Source organism: Chamaea fasciata, unplaced genomic scaffold (genome assembly GCF_029207755.1).
Source record: "Chamaea fasciata isolate MVZ Bird 193981 ecotype frontalis unplaced genomic scaffold, bChaFas1.0.hap1 SCAF_8, whole genome shotgun sequence".
Lineage (NCBI taxonomy): Eukaryota > Metazoa > Chordata > Aves > Passeriformes > Sylviidae > Chamaea > Chamaea fasciata.
This window is the reverse complement of record NW_027094093.1, coordinates 37,455,404-37,482,685: the sequence shown is the minus strand read 5'-3', so window position 1 is coordinate 37,482,685 and position 27,282 is coordinate 37,455,404. Positions and strand designations below refer to the sequence as shown.

Genomic DNA, 27,282 nt, shown 5'->3' with positions numbered 1-27,282 from the left:
CGAGGGGCTACAACAGGGATTTGGGGATGAAATGGGAATTTGGGGCTGAAAGGGATATTCGGGGCTGAAACAGGGATTTGGGGTTGAAACGGGGATTTGGGGTTGAAATAAGGATTTGGGGTTGAAATAGGCATATTTGGGACTCTAAGAGGGATTTGGGGCTGAAAGGGATGTTTGGGGATGAAATAGGTATTTGGGGATGAAACAGGAATTTGGGAATGAATCAGGAATTTGGGGTTGTAAGAGGGATTTGGAGGTGAAAGGGGTATTTGGGGAAGAAACAGAGGTTGGGGATGAAGCAGGAATTTGGGGCTGTAACAGGCATTTGGGGAAGAAACAGGGGTTTGAGTCTGCAACAGGAATTTGGGGTTTCGGGTTTTACCAGGAATTTGGGGAGGAAACAGGGATTTGGGGTTGAAATAGGGATTTGAGGCTGAAAGGGGTATTTGGGGATGAAACAGGGATTTGGGATTGAGATAGGTATTTGGGGCTGAAAGAGGGATTTGGGGCTGTATCCCCAAGTCTTGCCCATGGTCACAATTCCATGATTCTGGCCAGAGGCTGGGCTCTGGTGCTGGATGTCGGCAGAGCTTCCAAAGCACGAGGCCCTTCCTAAGGCGGAGAGACTCAGCCTGACGAACGACTGCTTTAATTAAATCCAGCAATATCATTAACCCGCTGGAGTTCATCAAATTAGTATTGCAAATGAAAACTGCGTTGGCCTCATTTTCGGGAGGCTGTTCCAAGAGGGAAAACAGCATTTTGCTCCTGAACTGGGTGTTTGGTTTGCTGATAAAACAAAACCTCTCCTTGACCCCCCTGGAGCTTTGGCTCCATTTAGTTCTCAACAAAATATTTGGTTTGGCCTTTCCTTGTTTTTTTTTTTTGTTTTGTTTTGGGTTTTTTTTTGGGGTGCCCATAGTGAAGGTATTGACACCACAGGGAGAATGTGGAGAGAGAGGGAGAAATGGAGGACTTTAAAAAAGGACTTTGAGAGGAGGAGGAGGAGGAGGAGGTGTTGGGATCTTTCCCTGAGCACATAAATCATTTGTGGAGTTCAAAACGAGGCAGCATCTGTGCAGGCTGGAGGGCTGCCAGGCCTTTCCTTATCTCAGCTTTGCTCAGGGGTGACTCGGTGCAAAACTCCCGAGGCGCCCACGGCGAGGTGCCCATGCCAAGAGCTCCGGGGCTGGGAGGGGGATTCCCACCTGCTGGAGAGGAAGGAAGGAAGGAAGAGGAGGGATTGGGATCCCCCCACCAGCAGCCTGGCTCTCAGCCCAGGCCACTTTCCTCGCTGCGCTTGGGGGAGAGGCTCTTTAATAAATAGTTTTGTACACGAGGTCTGGTGTCCTGCTGGCACGGGGACAGGGGGATGTCCCTCTGCCCAGGCTTGTCACAGCTGGGCTTTTCCTAGGGAAAGAAATCTCCTTTTACCCATGGCTCATCCCCAGACTCCTGGGTTTATTCCCCCTGTGAGCAGCACGGATTTATATCCCCCCCAGGCTGAACTTGTGCCTCCAAAAATGAAGACGCAGGGACGTGGTGTATCGGGATCCCGAGGATGTCCGAGGATGAAATGCCTGGATTGTGTTATACCCACCAGGCTGAGATGATGGGGGACGTTCAGCTTTGGTTCCACATCCCTGTTAATCACCCCCTCGCATCCCCTGCGGAAAATTCACGCCGGTTTTGCAAGGCTGAGTGAAATGAAGAAGTCGCGGAGTAAAAATGCCTTCAGGTGGAAAGGTCTCCAAAGGGGATTCTCCTCCGTCTTTGGGCATTGCAGGGGCATCACTAAAACCAGGATCTGAGCTTCTCCCATGAATGGATCGAGGAACCAACTCTGACCTGGCTCCATCAGCAGTTCCTGGAGGGAGTTCTGCGCCTTGGGAATGGATCCCATGGATCCAGCCAGCCCCACATCGCCGGAACACAGAGGCCTTAACCCCAGGGATGAGGCAACCTCGTGCCTTTGGGAACACTTGGAACAGTTTCCAAGCTGATTTCTCCACCTCTGGCCCTGCTAAGCTCAGGTGGCCTCAGCAGCAGCCTGGGGGCAGCTCCACCATCTCCTTAGAGCCGTTGTCACCTCATGCAGCCCCCTCACACCTGCTCCAGGCACAGGGAGGCTTTAACTCCGGCAAAATCCTCTTGGATTTCCAGTTGTTGCAGTTGTTTTCTCCATCAGGAGCTGGTGCTGTGCTGCTCAAGGGCTCTGGCTCTGGGGGACATCCAAGGAGCTGCCAGCCCACTAAGATGCAGCTCCTCACCCTCCGTGGTGACCAGGAATTAAATCCCCCAAATTCACACAGCTGGTAGATCCTCCACTGAGGAAAAGGGGGAATTCTCCAGGCTGGATTTGGGAATGTCAGGGATGTGAGCCGGCTTGTCTGGAGCAACCACGAGCTCCAGGTGTGGCTGAACTGGCAGCGGGGCAGGGATGGCGGCGTGTGGATGGCATCACCCTCCTCGCCCAGCCCAGGGGCTGCCTGTGCTCACTGCTCCCACCCTCCAGCAGCATCTCAGCCTTTCCCAGCTGGAAAAGCTCTGGAGAACGCTCCTGGGCTTTCCTGGAGCTTTGTAGCTTGGCACCCCCACCAGGATTTGCTTCCTGCGTGTTCCATCTGCTGCTGGGATCAGCTCACCTGGGTTTGGAATCTCCCGGTGCTGGGAACACACATGGAATGTGTCAGGCAGCGGGGATGGGACAGCACCATCTCCTGCCAGCAGCACCCAAGGATCCGTCAGCATTTTCCAGCTGAATCTCAGGCTCCCAGTGGGAACCAGAGATCTTTGGGAGGTGTGGTGATGAATTCGCCCTCCCGGTGCCCTTTTGAGACTGGGAGTTACTGCCAGCCTCAGATAAGGAGACGTGAACGGGCTTGTCCCACATCCCGCTGGAAAACTGGCAGGGAAAACCAGGAACAGAGCAAGGTTCTCTTCTTCTTGGACCAGAAAATTCCAGAAAGCTGTAAATTTAGCTATTTTAGTGGCTGAAATTAGCTTTTAGTTATTGTCAGCCCTCCCTGTCATGCTCATTTCCACAGGGGAAAACTGTGCAGGACCGTCCAGGCTCCATTATTCCGAAGCTGAACTCCCAATTCCTTTTTTTGGAAAAGATTTCTCATCCGTCCCCCGCTGATTTTCACAAGGATGAAAACGTGGAGCAGTGCTGTGACCCTGAGCACCGAGCAGGGCTGGTGACCTCCACTGGCATCCCATTCCCACCAGGACTAACCCCTCAAACCTCTCCAGGAACGCATTTGCCTGCTGGATAATCCTCTCTCCCCATCCTTATTTATTAGCAGGAGGTCAGAAGGGATTCCTGTGCCACATTTCACCCCCCAGAACTGCTAAAAAACTTGGATTACTCCAATTAATTTGGAAAACGCAGCGGGATAAGAGCCATGTAAGCACAGAGAGAACCAGACCTGGCTTCTGCAGGTATGTCTCTTGATGAGAGGTAATTATACCCTTCTAATTAATTGTTGGCTCATGGCAGTAAAGGTCTGACTTGCAGGGACAAGTCTGGGAGAGGGAAGAAGCCCTGGGATGGGAAGCAGCGACGTGGGAGGACGCAGCATTCTTTTCCCACGTCGAGGAGCTGCAGGACGTGTTAATTCAGCTCTGGAATTTCGCTCCCGACCTTTTATGGTGAAAAAAACGGGGCTCTCCTTGGACTTTGCAAATACATGTTCCAGCTGAAATCCAAGCGGCGCATGAACTCCCGGCCGGCAGCCGCTCGCTTGGAGGTGCTGAGCACGGGATATGCAAAAAATTTGGGAAGCTCCGAGCTCCTGGAGGCTCCCAGGCCACCCCAAGTGAGCTGATGACACGGTTTTATCTGAGGACAGCTTCTCATGGCTCTGTCTTGTCTTCCCAATGCAACAAGTGAGCCAAGGGATTAATTTTTAAAGCAGTTTTGGAGGGACTGATTCTCACTCCTGCTGCCAGGCTGTTCCTGAAAGCTCAGGAATCCTGGATCCAGCTGCTTTGTGGGGTTTGGAGGTGAAGAGTTCCCTTCAAGCCTTCTTTTACAACGCACACCCCACCAAGCTGGGAAGAAAAGCGAAGGCCTCGTTTTCTTGCAGCCTTCCAATAATTCCTCAATTCCTTAATTCAGTAAACAGCGGCGTAGGAAGAAGAGATTTCCAACCTTGACTCATTCCCGTGGAAACACCCGACGACAAAAGCAGAGCTAGAATGTGTTAGAAGACCAGTTAGGCTCTTCTGAGTCATTTAATTAGAGAGACAGGAACTTTCCCTGCCTATGGAAATCTCGGGGTGGAAAGGGTGTGAAACCAACGTTCGCCTAATTAGCCTCGCTCAGACGGGAGTGTGTGATCCAGGGACGTTCACACTTTTCCAGGGAAATGTGCTTTAGGAGCTGCTGAAGTGGGAGATGCTCTCACCGCGCTGTGGAAGCCCCAGATCGCCCACCACCATCCATCCCTCCTTGCTGCTGCTGTCCGAGCTCCAGCTCCTGGAAACGTCTCATTTTTCCACACACCGCAGCAGCAGCTCAAAGGAAGCGGAGGGAGGGAGCAAAGCTCTGCATTTCATCTCGCTGGCTGCAGGCAGAGCTGCTGAAAATCCAGGCCAGGGCCCCCGTGACCCAGAAATGTCCTGTTCGACCCGGGGCTTGGTTGAAATCTCATTTTTGTGCAGCCCTCCCTCTGAGAGCTCCGGAGAGCGGCTCCTCCTAAAGCCAATCCCTGGTCAGGGCCGTGCAGGAGCTGCCTCCACAATTTGAGTTAATTAGAAATCTGGGGATCTGGGAACGAGGACTCGCTGGAGCAGCTTTTCCTTTCACAGCGATCAGGAATTTCCAAAAGTGGAACATTTGCTGTTCTTATTTTTCAGCTGCCCCATTCCCGTCTCCCAAATTCCAGAAAAATTATTCTCCCGAAGGATTTCTCCTCTCTGTATTTGCTTTACAGGAGCTCCAGGCTCTGCCCAATCCTCACTTCTCTGGTTGGCTCTGCTTGGTGCTTTCCCCTCCTGGATGCCCGTGGCCAATCCTGCTTTTCCTCCTGAAATTCCTGAGGTTTTTCTGCAGCTCAGAGCCGGATTAATCCCAGCCTGGCGCCCTGCAAGCTCCACAAATTGTGAAATGCAGCTCTGAACTCGTCCCCACGACTTTATGGTGGGAAATGTTGTGCCCGAAGGACAGAAAACAATAAAAATCAACGCCCGAGCGCGTGAAGAGTTTCAAATGGCTCCCCCCCCAAAAAAAAAAAAAAAATTCCTGCAATGTTTCCAAGAGTCTGTGCTGCTGTTACTCATTCACACGGGCAGGAATTACAAATATGTGTGCGCAGCCAGGAGAGTTTTGGGTCACTGAATATTTGAGGGTTTGGGGTGGAATGTAGGGGGCTGGGGGAGAGGAGAAACGCTCTGAACTTCCTCGGGGTGACGAATCCACCTTGGTGGTGCCGCGGCCAAAAAAAATGACATTTCTCACCCGCTGAGTTTTGTGCTCTTCAGCAATAATCCCGAGCTGCTTTGCCTTCGGGGAAGCGGGAGGAATTCAGAGGAATGGGTAAGGACATGCAGTACTGACCTAATCCCGTGTGCTTTTCCCTGGAAGCTGCTCCCAGAGCGCCCACTGGGATCAGGCAGAGCTGGGTGAGGAGTGGGGATTACACAACTTCACTCGTTTTTTTCCAGCCCCAAAACGGGACGCAAGCAAAAGGATTTCAAAATTCCTTGTGAAATGAACTCCATCCTTTGACTAGAAATGTTCCAAGTTTACTCATTTCCTTATCCATTGCAGAGGCTACATTATAAATAAACCTTGGAATTTAATATCTCATCATGAAAAGAGGTTAAACCTGGAAGATGCAACCTTAGCGGAGAATTTCGACTCAGCAAGATCCTAATACCAAATTCCACTGAAATCCAAGAAGTTCTGCAAAACAAGCTCTGCCTTCAGCATACCAATATTTCTGATGGAAAATCATCCTGTCAGATTTTTTATTTTTTTTTTTGCTGCTCCAGGCTAGAATTCCCCTAACAAACACTTTTCCTGTCTCCCCAGCAACTGGCACTGCTGATCCTGTGTGAGGAATTTCCATAATTAACCTGCAGGAGCTGAGAAAGAAAATCTTTTTGTCTGCAGGATGTTCTCCTACAACATCTAGGAATCATTTCACTCCGAGCCAAAGCACAAGAAATTCAGTGGGATTTCTCCATCAATTTCTATGGATCTTCAGGCCTAGTTCAGATTAGAGTTCAGAGATCAATGTAATGCAGCTCTGCTGTTCCTTCAAATTCCAAAGGGGGTTTGGGGGGGAAAAAAAAAAAAAAAGAACCCTCAAAACAATTCTTCCTTGTTGTTGAAATCCAATCCTGTGTTATCATCCAGATTAAGGACTCGCAGGCTTTGATCCCCGCGGGTACAAGTCCTTCCCAAGAGCTTTGTGCTGATTTTGCACCAGCCAGGAATGCAGGACAGCAGCAGGAATTTAGACAAAACGCCGGAGTTCCAGCTGTGGGCTGGGAAGGCGGAGTCTTGGCATTCCTGGAGGCTGTTCCTGCCCCACCACCCCAAGGCAGGGAATGTCCTTGAGCTCCGTGTGATTTCATGGATGGTGGAGCACCCCCGACGTGCAATTTGTTCTTCCTTCGAGCGCCAACAAACCATAAATATGGAACAGCACAAGATCATTGCTCTGCATTCATCCAGGAGTTTACCTGCTCTGGATGCATTTATCCAAAAGGAGTAATTCTGCTGCAGGGGAGGTTTGATCTGAGGTGATTCCCCAGCTGGTGGGATAAGGTCAAACAGCATGTCTGAACTTGACCCCTCACAAGAATCCCCTTTTCCCGTCCCTGCAATGTCCCCGGCCAGGTTGGATGGGGCTTGGAGCAGCCTGGGATAGTGGAAGGGTGTCGCTGTCCATGGGATGAGCTTTAAGGTTCTTTCCAACCCAAACCATTCTGGAATTCTCTAAGTGGCCCCAGAGCATTTCTCTGGCTCCTAGAAGATGTTTTCTATTCCCCAAACATAAAGCTTTTCGTGTTCTCATGTTTTTCGCCTGCTTTTCCAGAGGCAGAGTTCGGATCTATCGGAACAATCCACACGATTTTCGTGGCTTTGACAGAAACTCCTTGGCTGGCTGGTGTGATGGGAAGGGAGTGATCACCTTCCACAAGTCCTCACTTCTCTGGTGCTGCCTTGGGCTCTTGGAAAAATCATTTCTCCACCGTATTATCCCTTTTTAAAGGGGAGAGAACCTCACACCTGACACCCCCCGTGTGGATAAAAGCCTTGGGACAGCCTCTGGATGCAGCCCAGGCCCTGCAGGACAGATCCCAGGGCTGGCAGCACATACGGGATCCCATCCTGCCTGTGAGTAACGACACCGCAGCCAGGATTTTAAACCACCACGGCCTCTGCATTAATATCCTGCCTTCATTAAGGGCTTTTAAAAACATTTCTGGCTTTGGTAAAGCTTTGCCCTCAGCTCCTGAAACTTGGAATAGCTGAGCTTTCGTTCTCATCCAAGGCTTAGCACCCGAGGACCTGTCAGTCAGGTGAGGGAGACTCACTGGTGTCTCGAGCTGATTTTATGGATTTATGCAGTTCTCTCCCAGCGCTGGAGTCACAGCCGGATTTCTAAATGCCAAAATAGAGATTAGAAGAGTGTCAAGCTTCATTTTGTTTTCAGTTCACAGCTAATTAGCATTGATTTTCATGCCGTTGTTCCTGCATAGTGTTCCGCCGACATCACGAAACGGGAGAGGCTCGTTCTCACCCTGCCACCACCGATTTTAAACCCTCCTTGGAGCAGAAAGGACTTTGGGGTTTGGGTTTGGCAGCCGAGCTCCTTGAAGCTGATTTTTCCCGAAGTGAGAATCCCCTGGGCAGGCAGTGCGGTTTGAGATACGAAGTCCTAACGGGAAAGTGGCGGGAGCTCCTTTTCCAACATCTGCAGAGCGTTAAGGATTGGGAATGATCCCCTAGTGGGAATTAGACCTCGCTGCTTCTCTGCTGTCAAACGGGCCGGCTCAGCTCGTGGCATCTCACAAGGCAGAGCAATAATCTCTTTCCATCTGTTACGAAGTCGAAGAGGACATTGATAACCCCCACCGAAGTGATAACAAAGGGTCAAAATTCAGAATAGCGGCCCTAAACGAGGCGGGGATTCCACCCTGGCCCTGTCCCTCCATAGCTGCTCGTTAAGGTGACAAAAATCACTCCTGAGTTCTGGAACAACAACAACAACAAAAAAACCCTCAGACGTGCTCGTGGAATTAATGCCCATCCTCACGTATCCCCGAGGGATCGCTTCCACCACGCAGGAAACACGCATTTCCTAATCCGCAAATGTCTGACCTTAAACCTCGATAATGTTCTTTTAATGTGCGTTTAGCTGCACACCAGCAGCGCGGAGGAGAGGGTGGGATGTGTAAAATCCATGTTTTATGTATATTATTCAATATTTTCCACGGATGCTTTAGTGGTTGGCATTGCAGGGAGAGAGAGATCTGGAGAGCAATTTTAGATTTAAATCACCGAGCAGTTATTCTGAAACTAAAAGCACTCGTTCTCAGATGGTTTATTACAGTCATAGAAAAGTGCTCAGGCAGATTATTTGTGAGGGGAGAAAAATGTATTTTGATATTCCCATGAAATCTTAGATGGGATCAGGAGTCGTTACCACGCCAATCCCAAATTGGGTGTGCGTGATTAATATACACATCATGATTTCTGGGATGGAAAGAGGAGAAGCTGTGAAAGGCTCCGATCAGATCTGGAGAAAAATGGGGCATTTGAACAAAGCAAAGCACGAAACTCGGCCCTACAAATCCAAAGTCCAGACCGCGTGTGAAAAATCCTGCTGGGAACATCAACCCCCACTATGTTATCCCGATAATCATCGAGATATGGGAAAAGGCATTAGACTTAAGGGTTTGACATGAATAATGGGTTTATGGGGATTAACAGAACTGGAGCAGCTTCCCCAAGGAATCCCAACAAGCTGGCGGCTTCCAAGGATTGTCCCCAGTGCCCAAAGCACCCGAAATCCCCGGGGAAGGGCTGGGTGATGTTGGCAGCAAACCAATCCGGCAAGGATGATATCAGCAGGAGCTGCTGACGGAAGCTCTCTGCTCACGATGAGTAAGGCTTCCTTGTGTGTTAAAGTTTCCACATTCCAAGCATTGCTGGATGCAGGCGGATTTTCCACAGGAGCTGTGTGAGGGAGATGTCTCCTCCAGGATGCCAGAGGAGACCAATTCCTCCTCTGAGGAAGCCCAAGCACCAAGAAAGGGGCAGCATCAGTTCTGGCTTTGGTCCATCTTGTGTCCATCTCGTGTGGAGGTACCCGGTGGATTGATCAGGAGCAGATGTTCACACCCAGCTCCCATTTAGGATGAACAAAGAGCTCTTCCAACCCCGTCTTCTTCTCTCCTTAGATCCAAGATATTCCTTGGTTGACGCGTTGGGCTCCCAAGGAATCGGAGCTGAAACTCCAGAGCTCCATCTCACCCATGAGGCTGCCTCGTGTTCCAGTGTGGAGCAGAGGGAAAGGCAGAAAAATCAGGATTTTCTGCCCTTTGGAGAACACCTGAGAGCATTTGCACAGCTTTATTTTTCTAGATTTGGCTCCTGTTCCAATATTGAACAAAAGGGACAAAGCTTCCTGTGAGCATTAATTTTCTTACTCCTCCCATTCCACCATTTTCCTAAAGAGCTGGTGGACAGCAGGGATGGATGGATGGAGACCGCAAAGGAGCAGCTTTTAATTTAACACCATAAAAAAGAGATGGAAATCTGTCCGCTCCAGGGCCTTACAAATAAGGCACACGCAGCAAATTTTAGTGCTCTGCACATTGTTTCCAAACAGAAACCGATTCTTTGCAAATGAGTAATTTGACCAGCGAAAAGACGTGACGCGTCGGAACAAACCCCAAAAATATCAGCACCGAGTTTTGAAATGTCATATTTGGGATTCTCCCGCGTGAGTCAGGGCAGCATCTCGCCGTGGTCAAACAGGCACGAGCCAACATCCCTTTTTTATTTCCAGGGTGTTGTTTGAAAACTTGATGAATTGCTCACATTTCAGCCCAGAACTGACACGGGGTGGGTTCGTGACCTGGGTGACTCAAGAGATAAGGCCAAGGCCGCACCTTCGGGGAGGCCACCCCTGCGCCCGGCTGCTCCAGGCAGAGCCGGAAAATGAGGCTGGAGGCAGGAGGGGAGACAGGCTCTGCTCCAGCCCCTTTTCCAGGGATTCCATACGGAGCCGTTCGGGAGAAAGAGAGGAGCTCTTGAGGGAGATGAGTGCTACGAGCGGCTCACAAACCATCCCTTGTTCGGGGCTCTCCTTTCAGGAACGATGCTCAATCCCCCGCTGAACCTCAGCCAGCTTTGCTCGGGGTTGTGTCCAGGAAGGGGAAAAAAAAGAATAAATAGGAGGATGTTGATGGTGGGGAGGCGCTGATCTCTGCTCTCGGTGACAGGGACAGCGCTGAGGGAATGTCTGGAGCTGTGTCCGGGCATGTTTAGGGTGGGTATCAGGGAAAGGTTCTTCCCCCAGAGAGTGCTGGGCACTGCCCAGGCTCCCCAGGGAATTCCCAAGGCTGGCAGAGCTCCCAGGAGTGTTGGGACACTGCTCCCAGGGTGGGGATTTTGGGGTGTATATGCAGGGACAGGAGCTGGATTGATGATCCTTGTGGTACCTTCCCACTCAGAGTATTCCACGATTCTGCGTTTTCGTGATATCCCCACACACTCCTCGTGACCATGTTCTGAGGGAAGAGCCCCTTTGCCCACCATCACAAGCACCATCCCTTTTTTCCTGTCCTCATCCCTTCTCAGCACTCCTCATCCTTTTTCAGCCTTTCCTTCTCAACCCTCCTCATCCCTCTCAGCCCCCCGCTCTCCTCAGCTCCCCCCTCCATCCCTCATCCCCAGCCGGAGGCACCCCCTGAGGGACCCCCGACCACCTCTGGAGGCCGCACGGCCCCAGACGCCGCGGTTCCCTTTCACAGCGCTGACATTTACAGATAAAATCGATCAAGAAACGCCGCAACCTCCTTCCTTTATCGCCCCCATCGCTCTGAGGGCGCCGGGCCCCCCCCACCATTGCCCCCCCCCACTCCCGGCGTCCCCTAGGGGGCGCACTGCCCCGGTGGCGCGCGGCGAGGGGGCGTGGCTGGCGCGGCGGCGGGCGGTGATTGGCGGCCGCGAGGCTATATATAGGGGCGGGCGGCGGGGGGACAAAGCAGTGAGCGCGGGACCGGCGGGCGGGCGGCGGCGCCTCCGCGGCTCTGCCTCCTCCACCGCAGCGGCTTTATTGTGTTTTTTTCGCGTTATTTTTGCCTTTTCGCCAGGAGACCGGGTGTGGTTTGGGTTTTTTTTTTTGGGCTGGGTTTTTTTTTTTTTTTTTTTTCCCCCCTCCCTCTCTTCTGTTGTGGCCGGCCGGAGGGACTAAGGGGAGATCAATGAAGGAAAGAAGAGCGAGCCAGAAGTTATCGAGCAAGGCGGTGATGGATCCCAACCAGAACGTGAAGTGCAAGATCGTGGTGGTGGGGGACAGCCAGTGCGGGAAGACGGCGCTGCTCCACGTCTTTGCCAAGGACTGCTTCCCCGAGGTGAGCGGGGCCGGGCTCGGGACCGGGGCTCGGGGCCGGGGCGGCGGCGCCGGGCGCGGGCTGACCGTGTGCGCTGTCTCCCGGCAGAGCTACGTGCCCACCGTCTTCGAGAACTACACGGCCAGCTTCGAGATCGACACGCAGCGCATCGAGCTCAGCCTCTGGGACACCTCGGGTGAGCGCTCCCGTTCGCATCCCGGCCATTCCAGGCGGGGCTGGTGGGGGGGAGATCGGGGGGGCAGCGGCGGCTCCGCGGTCCCACAGCCTGGCGGGGGCTGCCGGGCTCCGCATGCTGCTGGCGGCTTTTTGACAAAAAAAAAATAAAAAAATCTCAGCTATCCTTGGAGGATCTCCTCGGCTGAGGGTGTGGGCAAGGCTCCGGTTTGTCAGCATTGCAGGGGAATGTGTTCTCTCACCTGCCTGGCTGGAAGGAGCTTTTCTGAGGAGCTTTTCCGGGGATCCCTCGGCTGCTCTGCTGCCTCCGCTTTGCCTTGTAGGAGAGGGGGAAAGGTGTTCCTGTGCTAATGGTGAATTATTTCAGCTCGCTTCGGAGCTCCTTAATGCCTCCTTGGGTTTTTTTTGCAGAACGCAGCACTTTTCTTCCCGGTGTTTTAGAGAGCCTTTAAGCCCAGGGATGGCTTTTAGGGGCAAACCTTTAGAATTTATATCTGATTTTTCTGGGGATGCGGAGGGAACCGTCCTTTTCCCTCCCATCAGGCCTCTTCATTCTTCCAGTTTTACCTGGAAGAAACCGGCTCAGACGCCTGGAAGGTGTTGAGGGGTTTGGTGTTTGGCTGCCTCTGCTCGCATGTCGAGACAGGAGCTCCTCTAGGTCTGCCTGTCGCTGATAATTTGGATAATTGGGCTGCGCTTACAGCCAGGGGGGTGAGGGAGCACCCCAAAATTGCTGCCTCAGTGCCACTGTGCAGAGCTGAGGATGTCCAGGGGGGAATAATGACACCGGGAACCATCAGAGATGTGCATCAACATCATCTTGCGGAGCTGATTGGGGGAAAAAAAAAAAACCCAAAAAACCCTGCAGGAACTTGGCAGAACGCACAGTCCCTCTCTTTTCCCGGTGTGGAAATGGCTCGTTAATGCTGAATTTGGACCCGGCGGTTCCTCCTCGGTGTGACAGCAGCTCTTTTACCAGGAATGAAAATGTTAATCCGTGCTTAAAAGAGGAGTTTAGGCGGCGGGTTGGCTTCCCTCTTTGCTGTTGAGGAAATGATTCCAAATTCTTGCAACACGATTACTGGGAAAAGGCAGCCTCTGCCCACAACCAGTATCAGCTTTGCTCTGAGCTGATTTTTTTTTTTTTTCTTCATCTTATGCCAAGTGAGACTTGCAGATTTCTGGAGTATGTCTGGTTGGAGCTTTCATGCTGATTACTAAGCTGGCTGGAACTCCGGAGCAAGGGCTTATTAAAAATTAATAGTTATTTTGGAAAAAAAAAATGTTATCTTTATTTAAAACACAACGCGGGCTTGGACGTGGGAAGGTTTTGGAATCTGTTTGTCAAAGGCTGCGGAGACACCCATGGAATGAAATATTCCCTAAGCACTTCAAAAGACAAAAGCAGTGGAGGAAAACAAACAAACAAACAGAAAAACACCTGCCAGCCTTTGTCCCTCTGTCCTGGAACTCAGAGAAAAGAAACGTGGTTGAGTCAGAAGCTTGAGTGATTTGTCTGCCATCCCGAACTGAAGAGGAAATATTGGAAACATCCAGTGCTTTGCTTTTCCAGTGGATCTGGATTGTTTCTGAGTGGATCCTCTTGGCTGTGGGACTCTGCCTGAGGAATTTCGGCTCCGTGAACATCCCTTCTCACCCACTAAAAAAAAAAACCCCAACCAACAAACCGACAGTGCCCATTAACCCAGAGCAAAAATCGCATCAGCAGATAAGAGACAGCAGGAGATAAGGGAGTGTTTTAGCCTTATCTGAAAGTCTTGGTAATTTAATTTTTACAAGTCTTTGTCCTGGTCCTCTGCTGAGCCAGAAGAGATGTTCTGAATGGCAGTTTTTTAAAGCAGGACTAAAACTAATTAACTTTAAAAGATGGTGGCTGATCATTGCAACACGGGGGAGGTGATGGCTGCAGCTTTTGTGGTGCTTCAGTTCCTCTTGGGAGGGGGGAAGAGATGCTGGTTGTTTAATTGAGTTTATTCCTCTGTGCTGCAGATACTTCCAAGATGACTCAATCAGCGTTTTGAATTCATCTTCAACTCTGTTTTTTTTTTTTAACTGGGAGCGTTTAACAGCCTTGCCAATCAACCCCCTTGAATTAAAATTGATAATTGGGTTTTGCAATGGCTCCTTTGGAAGGATGTTCTGCCACTTCCAACTCTTTTTTTTTTTTTTTTTTCTTTTTTTTTGGCTCGCTGGGAAAATCTGTGGGCATGAGTTAAAATAGTTGTGTTAGGGTGAGAACAGGCCCTGCTGCCACACTTTGGGGCTTCTAATTCTTCGTACACCAGCAATAATAACGATGTGTTTTTACTGGAGGAACTTCTAGGTGCCGTGCAAGCGACGGAAAGATTTAAATTCCACGGGGAGCTGCTGTTGTTGTTGCATCTCGGATTTGCCCACAGGAATATGGGACGGGCGAGAGTGGAGTGGAACGGGGAGGATTCATTATTCAAATGTTTGCCGGTGCTGTCTCGTTCTGCGAGTCATTAGGGGGGATTTAAATCAGCCGCAGCATGAAGGGAGAAGCACTTGCCAAGCTGAATTTCAATGGGGTTTGGGACCAGCAGCCCTCTCTCGGAGCAGGAATGTCTGGTTGCAATCTCACTGCACCATAAATTACTCGGCTCTGTGGTAACATGTGGCACTCTTGAGCTGTTTGGGAGCTGGAATATTAAAAGTTTCTCCAGGTTCAAGCTTCACCTTGTACTTTCAGACCGTCTGTGAAGGGAAAAATCTTCATTAGTTGCCTTTATCTACCATCTAATCTGCATTTATCAAAGTTTTTTTTTTTTTTTTGCCTCCTTTGGTATTTATATATCTTGCCAGGGCAACAGAAATGCCATTAATTAGGTGCACATACCCGTGTCTCCCTAAAACGCATTTTAGGGGGGGTTTCTTTATTGCTTGAACCGTGGCTACCCCAATAAAATAACTCTCAACAGGGCCAGAAATGCTCACGGCTGCTGGGGATTAGCAAGTGATTAAATCCAGAAGGGCCTCGGAGCTGCGAGTCCAGTTGGCTTTGCCACGATTCTTGTCCGTGTACAATGTACTCAGTGTCCGTATAAAAACAGAAATTGTTTGGAAAGTTTCGTGCTCAAACCTTGCAGGGGAAAGCTGAAACTTGGGGGAGGAGTTAAAGTTGCTAATTCCCCGGATTCCCTGGCAGTGAGGACTGCAAAGGAAAAGTCCGGTTGCTCTCTTTGCCTCTTGCAGCTTGAATTCAGTGATTTTTTCTGGTTTTCAATGCCCGTTTTAGCCGGGTTTTCTTGTTCCGTTTACAAGGGAATGAATTAGAATGCATGGGAATACCAAGTGCCCTCCCAAAGTTTTTCCCTCGGAGGTGTGATCACACATAAAGCTGGGAATATTTTTGATATCTGTGTTCTTGGAGAAGAACCTGCTCTGAAAATCCACCTCAGCAATCCCAGATTTGTTCTTTTTGGAGTTTTTTTTGGGTTGATTTTGTTGGGGGTGTTTTTGGGGGGGTTGTTTTTTTATTATTTTTTTGGAAGGAGGGAAAGCATCAAGCCCTGGATCAGCTCCTTGGAGCAGGCAGTGTTTTGCTGTGTTTTCTGTGATAATTAGTGAGCCCAAGGCTTTGGGGGAGTGAGAATGCTGCTGTTCATCTGCTGTTCTTTCACTTGACTGGGCTCCAAAAGGCTCCAGAGCCTAATTCCTGGTGGGCTGCCTGCTGGTGTGGAAATAGGGAAATCTTGCCTGTCACTGAGCCCTCCTGAACACCTCTCCCTAATCCAAGTCGTGCTAAACCACCACAAAAATTAAATATATATCAACTTTTAATGATCTAACTCCGTTCTTTATTAAGGTAGTGATATTTCAACCCAAGCCTGGCGTCCCCCTGTAGGCCAAACCCAACCATATAGGCTGGGGAGGGGTTTTATTTCAGCCTAAAATGTATTTATTTCCTGTTGGGCTCTGCGTGAAACATGAGGTTTCAAAAAAAAAAAACCAGATCAAGTATTTTGGGCTGAAATTATTGAAGCTGCCAAACAAATCAAATAAAAGGAAAAAAAAGGAGGGTTGCAGCTGGAGTAAATGTCCAGCACAAAGGAAAAAAATGAACTGCAGCCTTATCAGCAGCTCCTTGATAAAACTGAAAAAACCACCCCTGCTGTCCTCGCCAAAAATGTTTTATTTTGCAGGAACGGAATCCCAAACACAAATAGGCTTTTTTTTTTTTTTTCTTCCCCCTTCTCTCCCCACAAATACCGTGGCTCCAGTTCCACATTCTCCTTCTGTTTTCGAGGGTTGGCACGGCTTCAACTCTTGCAAAAGGAACATGAAATAAAAAGAGGGAGCAGCCTGGCTGGGCCGTGCCGGGGATTTGTCTGTTCAGACTTGAGCCGGCCTCATTCCTCACATTCCTGCCTTCTGAGGGTTTCTCCGGGCACAGGCAGGAAAAAATGCCAGCTTGAATAGGGGCCTGCAGCCCCCTCTTTTATTTGCACGGGAATAAAGGTTTTTGCTTAGAAACCAGAGCAGGAAATTTCCTCCGTGGATATCCCGCAGCTCCAGCAGTTGGAAGAACGGGGCTCTTGTTTGTTCTTGCCACAGCAGAGAAAAGCTGGGGGATATCCCTCCTAAGCTGGCTAAAAATGCTTCCATTCCAGCTCAGCATCTGAAATTAGAGGGTTTTGGGGTTTTTTTTTTTAATTTCTCTGGCTGCTGGGATGGGAAGGAGCCTCTCAGGGCTGGAGGTGTGTACATAAACACATCTCCTGCACATCGATGGGATCCCCGGAGCTGCTGAGTGAGCCCGGAGGTATTCGTGTGAGGAATGAGTTTCTGGGCGAGGCTTTGCACCCATTAAGGATTCCCTCAGTCCTGCCCTTGCTTGCTGGAGCTTTCAGGGAGATGTGGCAGCGCTTTAATGTCACCCGGGTGGCTTTTTAGCGACACTTTGGTGCTGCGGTTCCTCTTGTCCGGGAGAAATAAGTGAGCCCCGAGGTTCCAGGATAAATAACCCAGCCCCGGGGTGCAGGACAGGGCTGGAATAACCCTGCTGGAGATAGTGGGGTGTAATTAACAGTGGGAAATGCTCATTGATAGCTGCAGCCGGTGTTTAACTCCGGGTCACCTCGCTGAGAGCAGAGGTTTGTTCCCCACGTGTCATTCGTGCCGAGATGGGCTGTGAGGAGCCTTTGGGACAGCTTGCCCCTCTCTGTCGGATCGGCGTCCTGTTCAAATCAAATCCTTCTCGTTCACCAAATTACCTTCTGCTGCCTGCTTTGGTAAATGCTTGGCTCCCCGTGTGTTATCCCTCCTCTCAAAAACAACATTCCCGGGATTCCTGGAGAAGCCAGTCCCGAGTGAAGTCATGTGCCAGCCCTTCACACCGTTCCCCTGCTCCTGCAACAGCCTGAGCTGCCTGTCAGGGAAAAACTGGAGGATTCCTCTCCTCCACTTCATAATCTGAGACCTTGCAGCCGATTAGTTCTGGAGAGTTGGGAAATGAGTGGGATAATGAGCTGATAAACCCCCCAAATCCTGGAAATCGGGTTCTTGTGGTGCGTGTTCCGTGCTGTGTTTCAGGGTCTGCTGTGTTTTAGGATTTTTTCCGTGGGGAAAATACAGAAATAAGGATGTATGATGGCTGAGAAAATGAATTTTAAGTTACCCTGGTGGGCCACTGAGCTGGTTTAAATGCCCTTTTAAACGCATTAAGAAATGTATTTTCCTCAGGAAGTGGAGCTGAGCACAACCTAATGGTGGTTGAGTGACTGCAACATCTTAAAAAAAACCCCAAATTTTTATTTTTTTTTTCCCCCAACCTGTTGCCAAACTCACCAGATGATTAAAACATGATTTTTTTTAACCTCTGGATGGATTTTAACTCTTCACGTTGTGACTGTTGTTGAGGGAAACAGAAAATCCCTTTGCAGGCCCGCAAGTAAAACAAGCACAGAGAGCAGAGCTGTACCTACATCTGTTCCCCCAGATTACTAAATTAGCTTTGATCTTGTTGATAAAAATCTGCTTTATGGGCTAAACATAAACATTTATTGCGAGCTTTATTGGTTTACAGATTAATGAGGGTTTTTTTGTGACAGACAACTTGCGTGCCTGCCTACAGGATTGGGATTTTTTCCCTGCTGGAAATCTGTTTCCTGCGACAAGTTCTTTAATTTGAAGCAAGAGATTCTTCTAAACGTTGCCAATGTGACAACCAAAGATTGCTTTTTTTTTTTTTGCACTTGGAGCTGTTTGTTTTAAATTAGCTGTTAGACAAATCAAAACTTCAAATCTGCTTTAGAAAAAAAAGCCTTTTGGAGTTCAAGGATTTGTTGGGGCCGGGTTTTAAGTTTGAGCTGACCCCATTTCCCTCTCCTTGGGAGCATCCCCAGCTTTTGGTGGGCGATGGATCAGTGAGGAGCCAGCACTGAAAGCCTCTCCAGGCTTTTCTGAGCGGCTGCAAGGGAGAGGAAATCGGCAATTAAATGAAGATGTTGTTTGTTTTCCCTGCAGGGTCTCCTTATTACGACAACGTCCGCCCTCTCTCCTACCCCGACTCCGATGCTGTCCTCATCTGCTTCGACATCAGCCGGCCAGAAACCCTGGACAGTGTCCTAAAAAAGGCAAGTGTTTGAGCCAGCACAGCTCTGCTCACCCTTAAATCCCCACCCTGCAAACTTCCACTTTGTTCCCTTTCATGGGGCGATGACAGGAGGGTGCTTTAATTCGAGCTCGTTTGTTTGAAAGGGGAGGGCGTTAATTGGAAACAAAACCTGGCTCCTGGACACTCTGGAGCTGGAGGAAAATTCTCGTTCCTCGGCCCTGAGACAGCCAGGGATTGCTGCGAGTGGTGTGAGGTGCTGTAAAGAAATTGTCTCTCACACGTTCCTGTGACAGGGTTTGTAGGGGTGATAAAAACTGTCTGCCGGGTGTTTGGACTTCTGCCACGGCCTTACATCACTGGTGAGGCTGACGTTGGAAGGAGCCAGTGACAAATGCCTCGGGAAGGCACCACGGAGCCTGCAGTGGCACAGAAATGCAGCCCTGCCCCGAGCCCTCCGTGAGATCACTGATCCCAGCTTGTGTCAGGTTTTCCAAAGCTCAAACACGGAGTTTTCATCGTGCAGACTCTGGGTGGTCCTGGTGCCCTCCTTGGCTCAGCTTCACTCTGGTTTTGGGGCTCAATGACCCGAAGTTCCTTTATTTTATTTTATTTTTTTTTTCCCCTGAGGCTGGAGCCAGTGATTCTTGTCCCAGTGGGATAAAGTGCCTCACAGTGCTCTGCACAGCCTACAAAAAATACTTCAAAACTACTCCCTCTGTGTCAAAAACCATCCACAACTGTGGCTTTTCTGTCCCTGCTGATGCTGGTTGCTGACTTCCACAAGAGATTTTTATTAATATGCTTTTGAACCCAAATTATGGCCTTCAATTTTAGGGAGCAGCAGGGGGAAATCCCTGTTGGGATTATGCTGTGAAGTTTTTTGGCTTTGAGTTCTCAGCATAACCTTGTAGAAGGGTGAAACCCAAAGAATTTACCCCAAGTTTTGTCTCAAGGGGCAGATTTGTGTGGTTTGAGGTGTGAGAAGGCAGCAATAAACCCCCGTTTAGTCCTGCTGGTGTTGTGGTCGCCTCTGAAGGTGGGGACAGCATTTCTGCACCTGGCTGGGGCTGGGTGTGAGAAACAGCAGCTCTGCAAACCTTTGCTCATGCGGGTAAACAATCTGAACACGTTCCCTGTTGATTAGTAAGCCGGTGGAATTCATGAGTGTGTGAGATAGGAAGATTTCATCCTTTAACCAAGTCCTGCTGGAACCCGTGCCTTAAAAAAACCCCCAAAAAACAAAAAAACCCAAACCACCTCGAAGGCAAACCCGACCATCACGTAAAAAAAACATTCCAGCCTGGAACATCACTGATTAAAACTCGTGCTCCTGTGGGTTTAAACGTTTCCAACTTGGGGAATTTTGCAGTGGAAAGGGGAGATCCAGGAGTTCTGCCCCAACACCAAGATGCTCCTGGTTGGGTGCAAGTCGGACCTGCGCACCGACGTCAGCACGCTGGTGGAGCTCTCCAACCACAGGCAGACCCCCGTCTCCTACGACCAGGTAGGGGCCACCTCCTTCTTTGTGTCCCTCAGGAACGAAGAAAAACCCTTTTTTTCTGTCACTGGAGCCCTCACTGTGACCCGCTTCTCCCTCGGCGCGGCCTGAAACGCAGAATTCGCGCCCGCGGTGTGGGTGGAGGTGGGTTTGGAAATCGTTTAGGGCTGAAGGAAACCCTGCAAGCCCCAAAACGCATCAGAAAATCGTCCCTTCAAATGTCACAAATCGTGTTCCTTTTTTTTTTGCTTGCAAATTGCTTTTTAGGTGAGTTGTAAAAAGAGCTTCCTGCGTTTCTGTGTAGCTGAAAGGTGACGCATCCTGTTTATTCACTGACAAATTGGTCAAATTGCTGTCTGCAGACTCCGGATTTGAATGTTCCTTGACTTCAGAACCATGACTATTATAGTGGGATATAATCTGTCCCCAATTCCCTCAAAAAACACCTTGTCCCTCCTTCTGAAGGCGCAGCAGAGCCAGAAGGCATCTTTAATTCTTGCCGAGTCCTTTGCTCTTGGGGAAGGGAGAACTTTGGAGCCAGACATTAGAGGAGAGAAAGGGAAAGGAAGCAGGTCATGGGAGAGAGCAGGATGTAGGGAACAGGGGAACTGCTCTGAGGTGAGCTGGCCTTTGTTACTCACATGTGTGTGATCATTCGTGGCAGCTGAATCACCGGGCTGCTGACAGATCCACCCTGTGGGAGGGACACCGGCACCTCCAGGAGCCACCTCAGTGTCTTTAGCAGCCGCTCGGGGGATGGTTTTATCCCTCGGGTTTTCCAAACCAGCAGCTCCTGAGGTGGGATGCAGCGTGGTTTACGTTGGAAAATGGCAGGATTTCAGTAAAATCAAGTCTTTCCATGGGAATGATGAAAAAAATCTGCTGGCAGGTGGATTTTTTTTTTCCCTCCCCTCGGATTCACAGCTCAGCCTGTTCCCCCGAGGAGCAGGAGTCAGCTGGACACAAAAGGACACAGCTTCATCTAAAATGCCCTTGGGCTGGCTGAGCCAAGATGGAATCAGAGCTCCAGCAGGAAGCCCTGGGAGGCTGAGGACACTGCTCCAACCTCCCAGCTCAGGGAGCTCCACCTGAGCAAACACTCCTGAGGTGCGGTGAGGCTCAGCAGGAGTGGAGATGATGTTGAGCCGTGGCGAGGGCTCCTCCTGGGAGCTCCTGCTGCCTTATCAGCCTCTCCCCCTTGGCACTGATAAGGTCACATCCCTGCAGGGCAAACAGGAGGGCTTGGTGCCCTCAGCCTGGCCCACAGGAGATGTGTCAGATGTGCTTGGATTTTATAACTTTGTGTAAGGATTCATCCCTCAGAAATCAAATTCCCTCGGAACAACTCCCCCCTTTTTCTTTTCCACATAATGCTGGGTTTGTGTTCCAGTAGCAAAATCCACCACGGAACACTGGGCTATTGTCATCTCTCACACGTTGGGGTTGTTTGCCTTGAGCTGCTGGAACAAATATCCCTGCTTTGACTTCTTAAAATCCCAAAGAAGGGCTCCTATAACCCCTCATGCCCTTTTTCCCTTTTTATTTCCCCGTGTTCCCTATCAGGAAGTTGCTAGAACTCTCCCAGAGCACATTTCCCTGAGAACTTTGCCCTCTTCCTGGAACTTTACCACAACTCTGCTCCAGCTCAGGAGCAGCTGCTTATTCCTTAAGGCACCGAATTTCTCTTGGGAGCCGCCACATTTTCCGGGAAATTCCCAGGTTCAGGTGAAACTGTTGAAAAGGCCTCGCTCAGACACTTCAGATTTTCGCAGTTTGCGGTCCCTGAGTTCCTTTCCTCTCCCAATCTGTGTTTGTCAGCACAGCAGATAAAGCTTGGACAACTTGTTTAACTCCTCCTGGAAACAAAGCTCTGTTTGTTTTCCCAAATCAGCTTTGGGTTTTCCAGGGAAACAGCTCCGAACTGGAATTGTGAGGATTGCTCAAGCTTTTTCCACAACTTGTTGTATCGATCACATGTTCCTTTATTTTTTTTTTTTTTCTCCCCCCCTCAGGGTGCAAATATGGCCAAACAGATTGGAGCAGCCACGTACATCGAATGCTCAGCCTTACAGTCGGAAAACAGCGTCAGGGACATTTTTCACGTGGCCACCCTGGCGTGCGTGAACAAAACAAACAAAAACGTGAAAAGGAACAAATCCCAGAGGGCCACCAAGAGGATTTCACACATGCCTGGCAGGCCAGAGCTGTCCACGGTGGCCACGGACTTGAGAAAGGACAAGGCAAAGAGCTGCACGGTGATGTGAAGGAGCTGGGATTGCCTGGAGGAGGAGGAGGAGGAGGAAGATCCAGGAGAGGGGTGTTGGAGCTCGATGAAGTCACAGCCACAGGGTGTTTAATGAGGGCTTTGCCAGTGCTTTCGTGGAGGCTTCTCCTGCTCTGTGAGACTTGTGCTTAAGGACTGAGCAAGCAGCATGGAGGAAAGGCTCTGAGAGAGAAGGTGGCATCAGGAATTTTTTTTTTTTGTTGAAGACAATGCCAAAAAATAATAATAATAATAATAATAATAATAATAATAATAATAATAAAAGGGAAAACGTTTGAATGTGCTGAGAGAAGAGTGAGTGGGAAAACAACCCTGCAGAAGGAGAGATGTCATGGACACTGCTTGTTTCTTTTATGTCATGCTCTGCTCCTGGATTGCTGCCACTTTGATTTCATTCAAACAATACTTTAATGGGATTTTGTTGGTTTTTTAAATGAAGACATTATTAATACGCCCTTCTCATTAAGGAACTATCCCCGTGACCTTAGAGTTGGTTTTCCAAAGGATTTGAGCTCATTTTTTTTTTTATTTTTATTTTTTTTTTAAGTAGCTGATTGTGAAAATGGAGAGGATACCGAGAATCTGTGGAAGGAAAATTGATTTTTTTTTCCACCTGGAGGAATTCTGCCTTCCTGATCCACGGGTGGGGATGAAGACCAAGTGTTTGAGGGATTCCCAGGATGGATCAGATTTGGGGGGCAGGGAGGAGGAGGAGGAGGAGGAGGGGTGGGGGCAGAGCAGCCCTGCAGGGCTGTGACTCGGCTGATCCTCGTCGTGGTTGTGCTGTGGAGTGGAAATGGTGCCCAGTCCTGGTGTTCTGTGTGGCCTCAGGTGGGAGGTGCTGAGACCTCTGATGGCAAATGATCCCCCACAATAATTTCCTTAAAAGCCTTACTGCCCACCTGGGGGAAGCCGCCCCCTCCCAAAAATAAAAAAAAAAAAAAACCCACTCTTTGGGTTTCTCCCAGGAGCTGGAGAAATCCCACAGAAATGCTCTTCCGGCGTGTGGTTCACTGCAAAAATTTAAAAACCCCACAAAATACCCCTCCGAAAGCTGCAAAAATGAGCCTTTTTGTGCTGCTCCTCGTTTGGGGGAGGGGGTGAAGAACTGCGAGGCCTTAAGGGGTCCCCAGTGGGAACTGGATCCTGCCCTTAGTTTTAGGATTAACACAAAAAATTATCCACCCCCCCCCCAATCCTGAAAATGGGGTGAACTGGCTCAGTCCAATCCCCCCCTTTTTTTTTTTTTTTATTTGCTGTTGTTACACTGAATTAAATCAGCCTTTTCCACATGGTTTGCAACTCTTCCTGACCCACCAAACACGTCCCAAAGGAAGGATTTGAAGCTCTGAGCAGGCTGGTTTTTGCTTGTGGAGGACAAGCATTTCATTGCCAAATGGTGCGATGCTTCATTTTTGAAGTGTTTAAAAAAGAAAAAAAAAACAAAAAAACAAAAAACTCCTCTGGTCGCTCTTTGTGCAAAAGGTAAAAGATGAACTCGTAATTCAAAAAAAAAATTTCTCAAGTTCTGTGTGTTCCCAGCACTTTGTTTCATCCGAGAAAAGAAGATAAATCTCACTCCCGTTCTGGTTATTTCCCACAAAAAAAGGAAAAAAAAAAAAAGACGTTTTTGACCACCATAAATAAGCTTTTAACTGATGCAACAGTGCTCTTAGGGCAGTATTACAAAATAGCTGGTAAGTGCTTCTTTCTGTATTTAAATATTGTGGAAAAAAAAATAAGTTATAACTGTTATAAAGCAGGACATTCATTACTTTGTTTTTGTTTTTTTAAATTGTTGAAGTCACTTTGTACGTTTGGTTAATGTTTCTGCAGTATTTATTAAAATACCATTTTTTTTCCCTTTGAATTAAAAAAAAACCAAAATCAACCAAAAAAAAAAAAAAAAAAAGGAATTTTTCTCCTTGTGGAAATGGCCTTTTGTGTGGCAGTTCATTAATAATTGTGTGTTTTGGGGGCATAATTGGGGTTGGGGTAGGAATCTTTCTCTTTGCAACAACAGCCTTTTGGGCGTGAAATTTTCCACTTTGCTGTGGGTTCCTTCTCGGAGACGTTTCCCAAAAACGCCGGAGGCGGAGGAGCAAAGCGAACACGTGGGGGCTGCTTTGCTTTGCCTCTCGAGCTGAGTTTTCACTGAATTCTCAAACTCAGCTTTCAGGTTGTTCTTTGCCAGAAAAACTCATTCCCAGCCGAGGGTTGTTCCTGTGGCTGGCACCGCTGGGAGATCCCTGGAATTCCTGTGTCCTGTTGGGACACACAACCTGCAGCTCATCCTCCCCAGGGCTGCTCCTGGTGTCCATCCAGGCAGGAAAAGCTTGGAATTGTCTTGGAGACATCTCTGAATTCCCAGCAGTTGTTCATCTCCCTGTTCCTCGGGACAGCCCTGATGGTTGTTCCCTGTTCCCAACGACCCAGCAGCTCTGTAGGTGTTGTAATTAATGAGTGAGGGGTTAATTAATTAATTATCCAAACTCTCCCTGTCCTCACCATCTGAAGGCGTCTTTAGTGTTTCCATCTCTCCCTGTTGCTGGCATCAGTGGGAGATCCTTGGAATTCTGAGTTGTCCTGGAATTCCTGTTCCCTGTTGGGACACACAACCTGCAGCTCATCCTCCCCAGGGCTGCTCCTGGTGTCCATCCAGGCAGGAAAAGCTTGGAATTGTCTTGGAGACATCTCTGAATTCCCAACATTCATCTCCCTGTCCCTTGGGACAGCCCTGGTGTTCCTGATAACCCAGCAGCTCTGTAGGTGCTGTAATTAACGAGTGAGGGGTTAATTAATTAATTATCCAAACTCTCCCTGTCCTCACCATCTGAAGGTGTCTTTGGTGTTTCCATCTCTCCCTGTTGCTGGCATCAGTGGGAGATCCTTGGAATTCTGAGTTGTCCTGGAATTCCTGTTCCCTGTTGGGACACACAACCTGCAGCTCATCCTCCCCTCCCCAGGGCTGCTCCTGGTGTCCATCCAGGCAGGAAAAGCTTGGAATTGTCTTGGAGACATCTCTGAATTCCCAACATTCATCTCCCTGTCCCTTGGGACAGCCCTGGTATTCCCGGTGACCCAGCAGCTCTGTAGGTGCTGTAATTAACAAGTGAGGGGTTAATTAATTAATTATCCAAACTCTCCCTGTCCTCACCATCTGAAGGTGTCTTTGGTGTTTCCATCTCTCCCTGTTGCTGGCACCGCTGGGAGATCCTCGGAATTCCCGTGTCTCTTCCTGGCGCCTCCAGTTTCGAGATCCCCCCCCAATTTTGTCGGAATTTTTGTTGTTCCGTGGTGCTCCTGGGTCGCTCCCCGGTGCGGCGTGGTCACAGCTCAGAACGGGGTGCATTAGGTGCTGTTAAAGGACTCTCAAACCGTCTCCAGAAAGGAAATAAACCCAGATTTAACGTGCTGAAGTTGGGCCGTTCGATGGATATTTGGGGGTTTTTCCACCCAGATTGGTGGTGGCTCCAAGCTCCAAGAGTATTTTGGGACTCAGGTGGATTTTGATGGATTTGGGATCAGGTGCTGGCGTTTCTTTGCCTCATCCTCACGTAGCCTCTCCTAAGGGAGGGATTAGTTTGCTGAAAATCAAGTAATTATTAATTCTCAGCTTGTATACTTTCTTCCTTCCAAACTCCTTTCTTAAAAGATGGATGAACCTCTTTTTTTCCAGGGATTCTCCGTCTCATCCAGCTCTTGAAAAAGCCATGGAGAGGCTGGAGCTGCAGCAGTGGCTGCTGCCAATTTCAAAGCTCAAACAGAATATTTTGGATTTTTTGAAGTTATTATTTTCCTGCAGCTCCTTCATCTTCCCAACAGGTCCTAAAGTGTCCAAAATTATCTCGGATCCTGATCTTTGGGATCTGGCACGAGGAATGTTCTGCCAAGTGGGTGTTTTGTTGGGTTTTTTTTTAATCCTTCCTAAATGATTTTAGAGGATAAGGGATGAGAAATAATCTGAGGAGGAAAGATCTCAGCCAGTTCTCCAAAGGATCTCTGAAGAAGGAATTCCAAGTGGGGGAAATGGGTTTTTAACCCTCCGCCCACCTCATGGCACAAATTCTGGGATGCGCTCCTAAATCTCCTTCCCTTGCAATTCGCTGTGGAGGTTGGCAAGGAATTAATTCCCTGTTTTTCACTGGAAAGGGGATGATGAATCCTTTCAGGATGCTTCCTGCCCTGCCGTGGTCATCAGCACCAGGATCATTCCCATGGGAATGAGGAAATGGATGAGCAAAGCCCCTAAACCAGACTTCAATCCCACAAAAAACCAAAGACATTCCCTGGTTAAACCACATCCCTGGGCTCCTTTTCCTTTTCCTTGGAGCCCGCCCTGAGCCTCCTGGTGCCACTTTGGGATAAAAAGTTATCATTTTACTCATTTCACAGCAAAATATATAAAAAAATATGAGGGTGGGGAGGTAGCAGTAACCTGCCGCAGCGTGCATTTCTGAAATAAAGGGGAATTTCAGGGAAATAATGGCGAGAATATTTAATATTAGGAAATATTTACAGGTGAGGGGGGGTCAAGTTGCGCCCCGTGGGTCTCAGCCAGGCTCACCTGGATTTTTGAGGGAAAAAGAAAACCCCAAGAAAAGCTTCACCCCCAGCAGGAGGAGGCTGGACCAGAGTGAAGGAGCAGAAGGATAAATAAACACAAGGGCTGGAATTCCAGGGCTGGAATCCTGGGCGGCAACAGGGATTTGGGGCTTTGGGGGGGGGGGGGCGAGGATGCTGAGTCAAGAGCTCTGCCGTGAAAATCGGCGGTGACACCCCCGGGCCACCCCCGGGGAGCTGCGACAGTCCCCGCGTGACCTCGGAGCTGAGGACGAGGTGACAGCAGCCACCGAGGGATGGGAAAAGGGGATGGAGCTACGGGGGAACCGCACCCTTTTCCCTACAACCTCTGTGCCTCCATGGCCTGATCCAGAGCGCTGGGAATGTGTCCCTTTTCCCATTTTCCTCGGGAATGTGTCCCCTCTCCTCGGGAATGTGTCCTCACTCCTCGGGAATGTGTCCCCTTTTTCCTTGGGAATGTGTCCCCCGCTCCTCGGGAATGTGTCCCATTTTCCTCGGGAATGTGTCCCCTTTTCCTCGGGAATGTGTCCCCTTTTCCTC

At 49.4% G+C, this 27,282-nt stretch overlaps 1 protein-coding gene across 1 annotated transcript; it reads left to right on the top strand.

The window, feature by feature from the left end:
• Positions 1 to 11,251: 11,251 nt before the first annotated feature.
• On the top strand, positions 11,252 to 23,880 carry RND3 (Rho family GTPase 3). Its single transcript, XM_066190439.1, has 5 exons — positions 11,252 to 11,604; positions 11,692 to 11,779; positions 18,286 to 18,395; positions 19,746 to 19,880; positions 21,887 to 23,880. Exons 1-5 carry the CDS (start codon positions 11,455 to 11,457, stop codon positions 22,136 to 22,138), a joined length of 735 nt encoding a protein of 244 aa, XP_066046536.1. The 5' UTR covers positions 11,252 to 11,454; the 3' UTR covers positions 22,139 to 23,880.
• Positions 23,881 to 27,282: the final 3,402 nt, after the last annotated feature.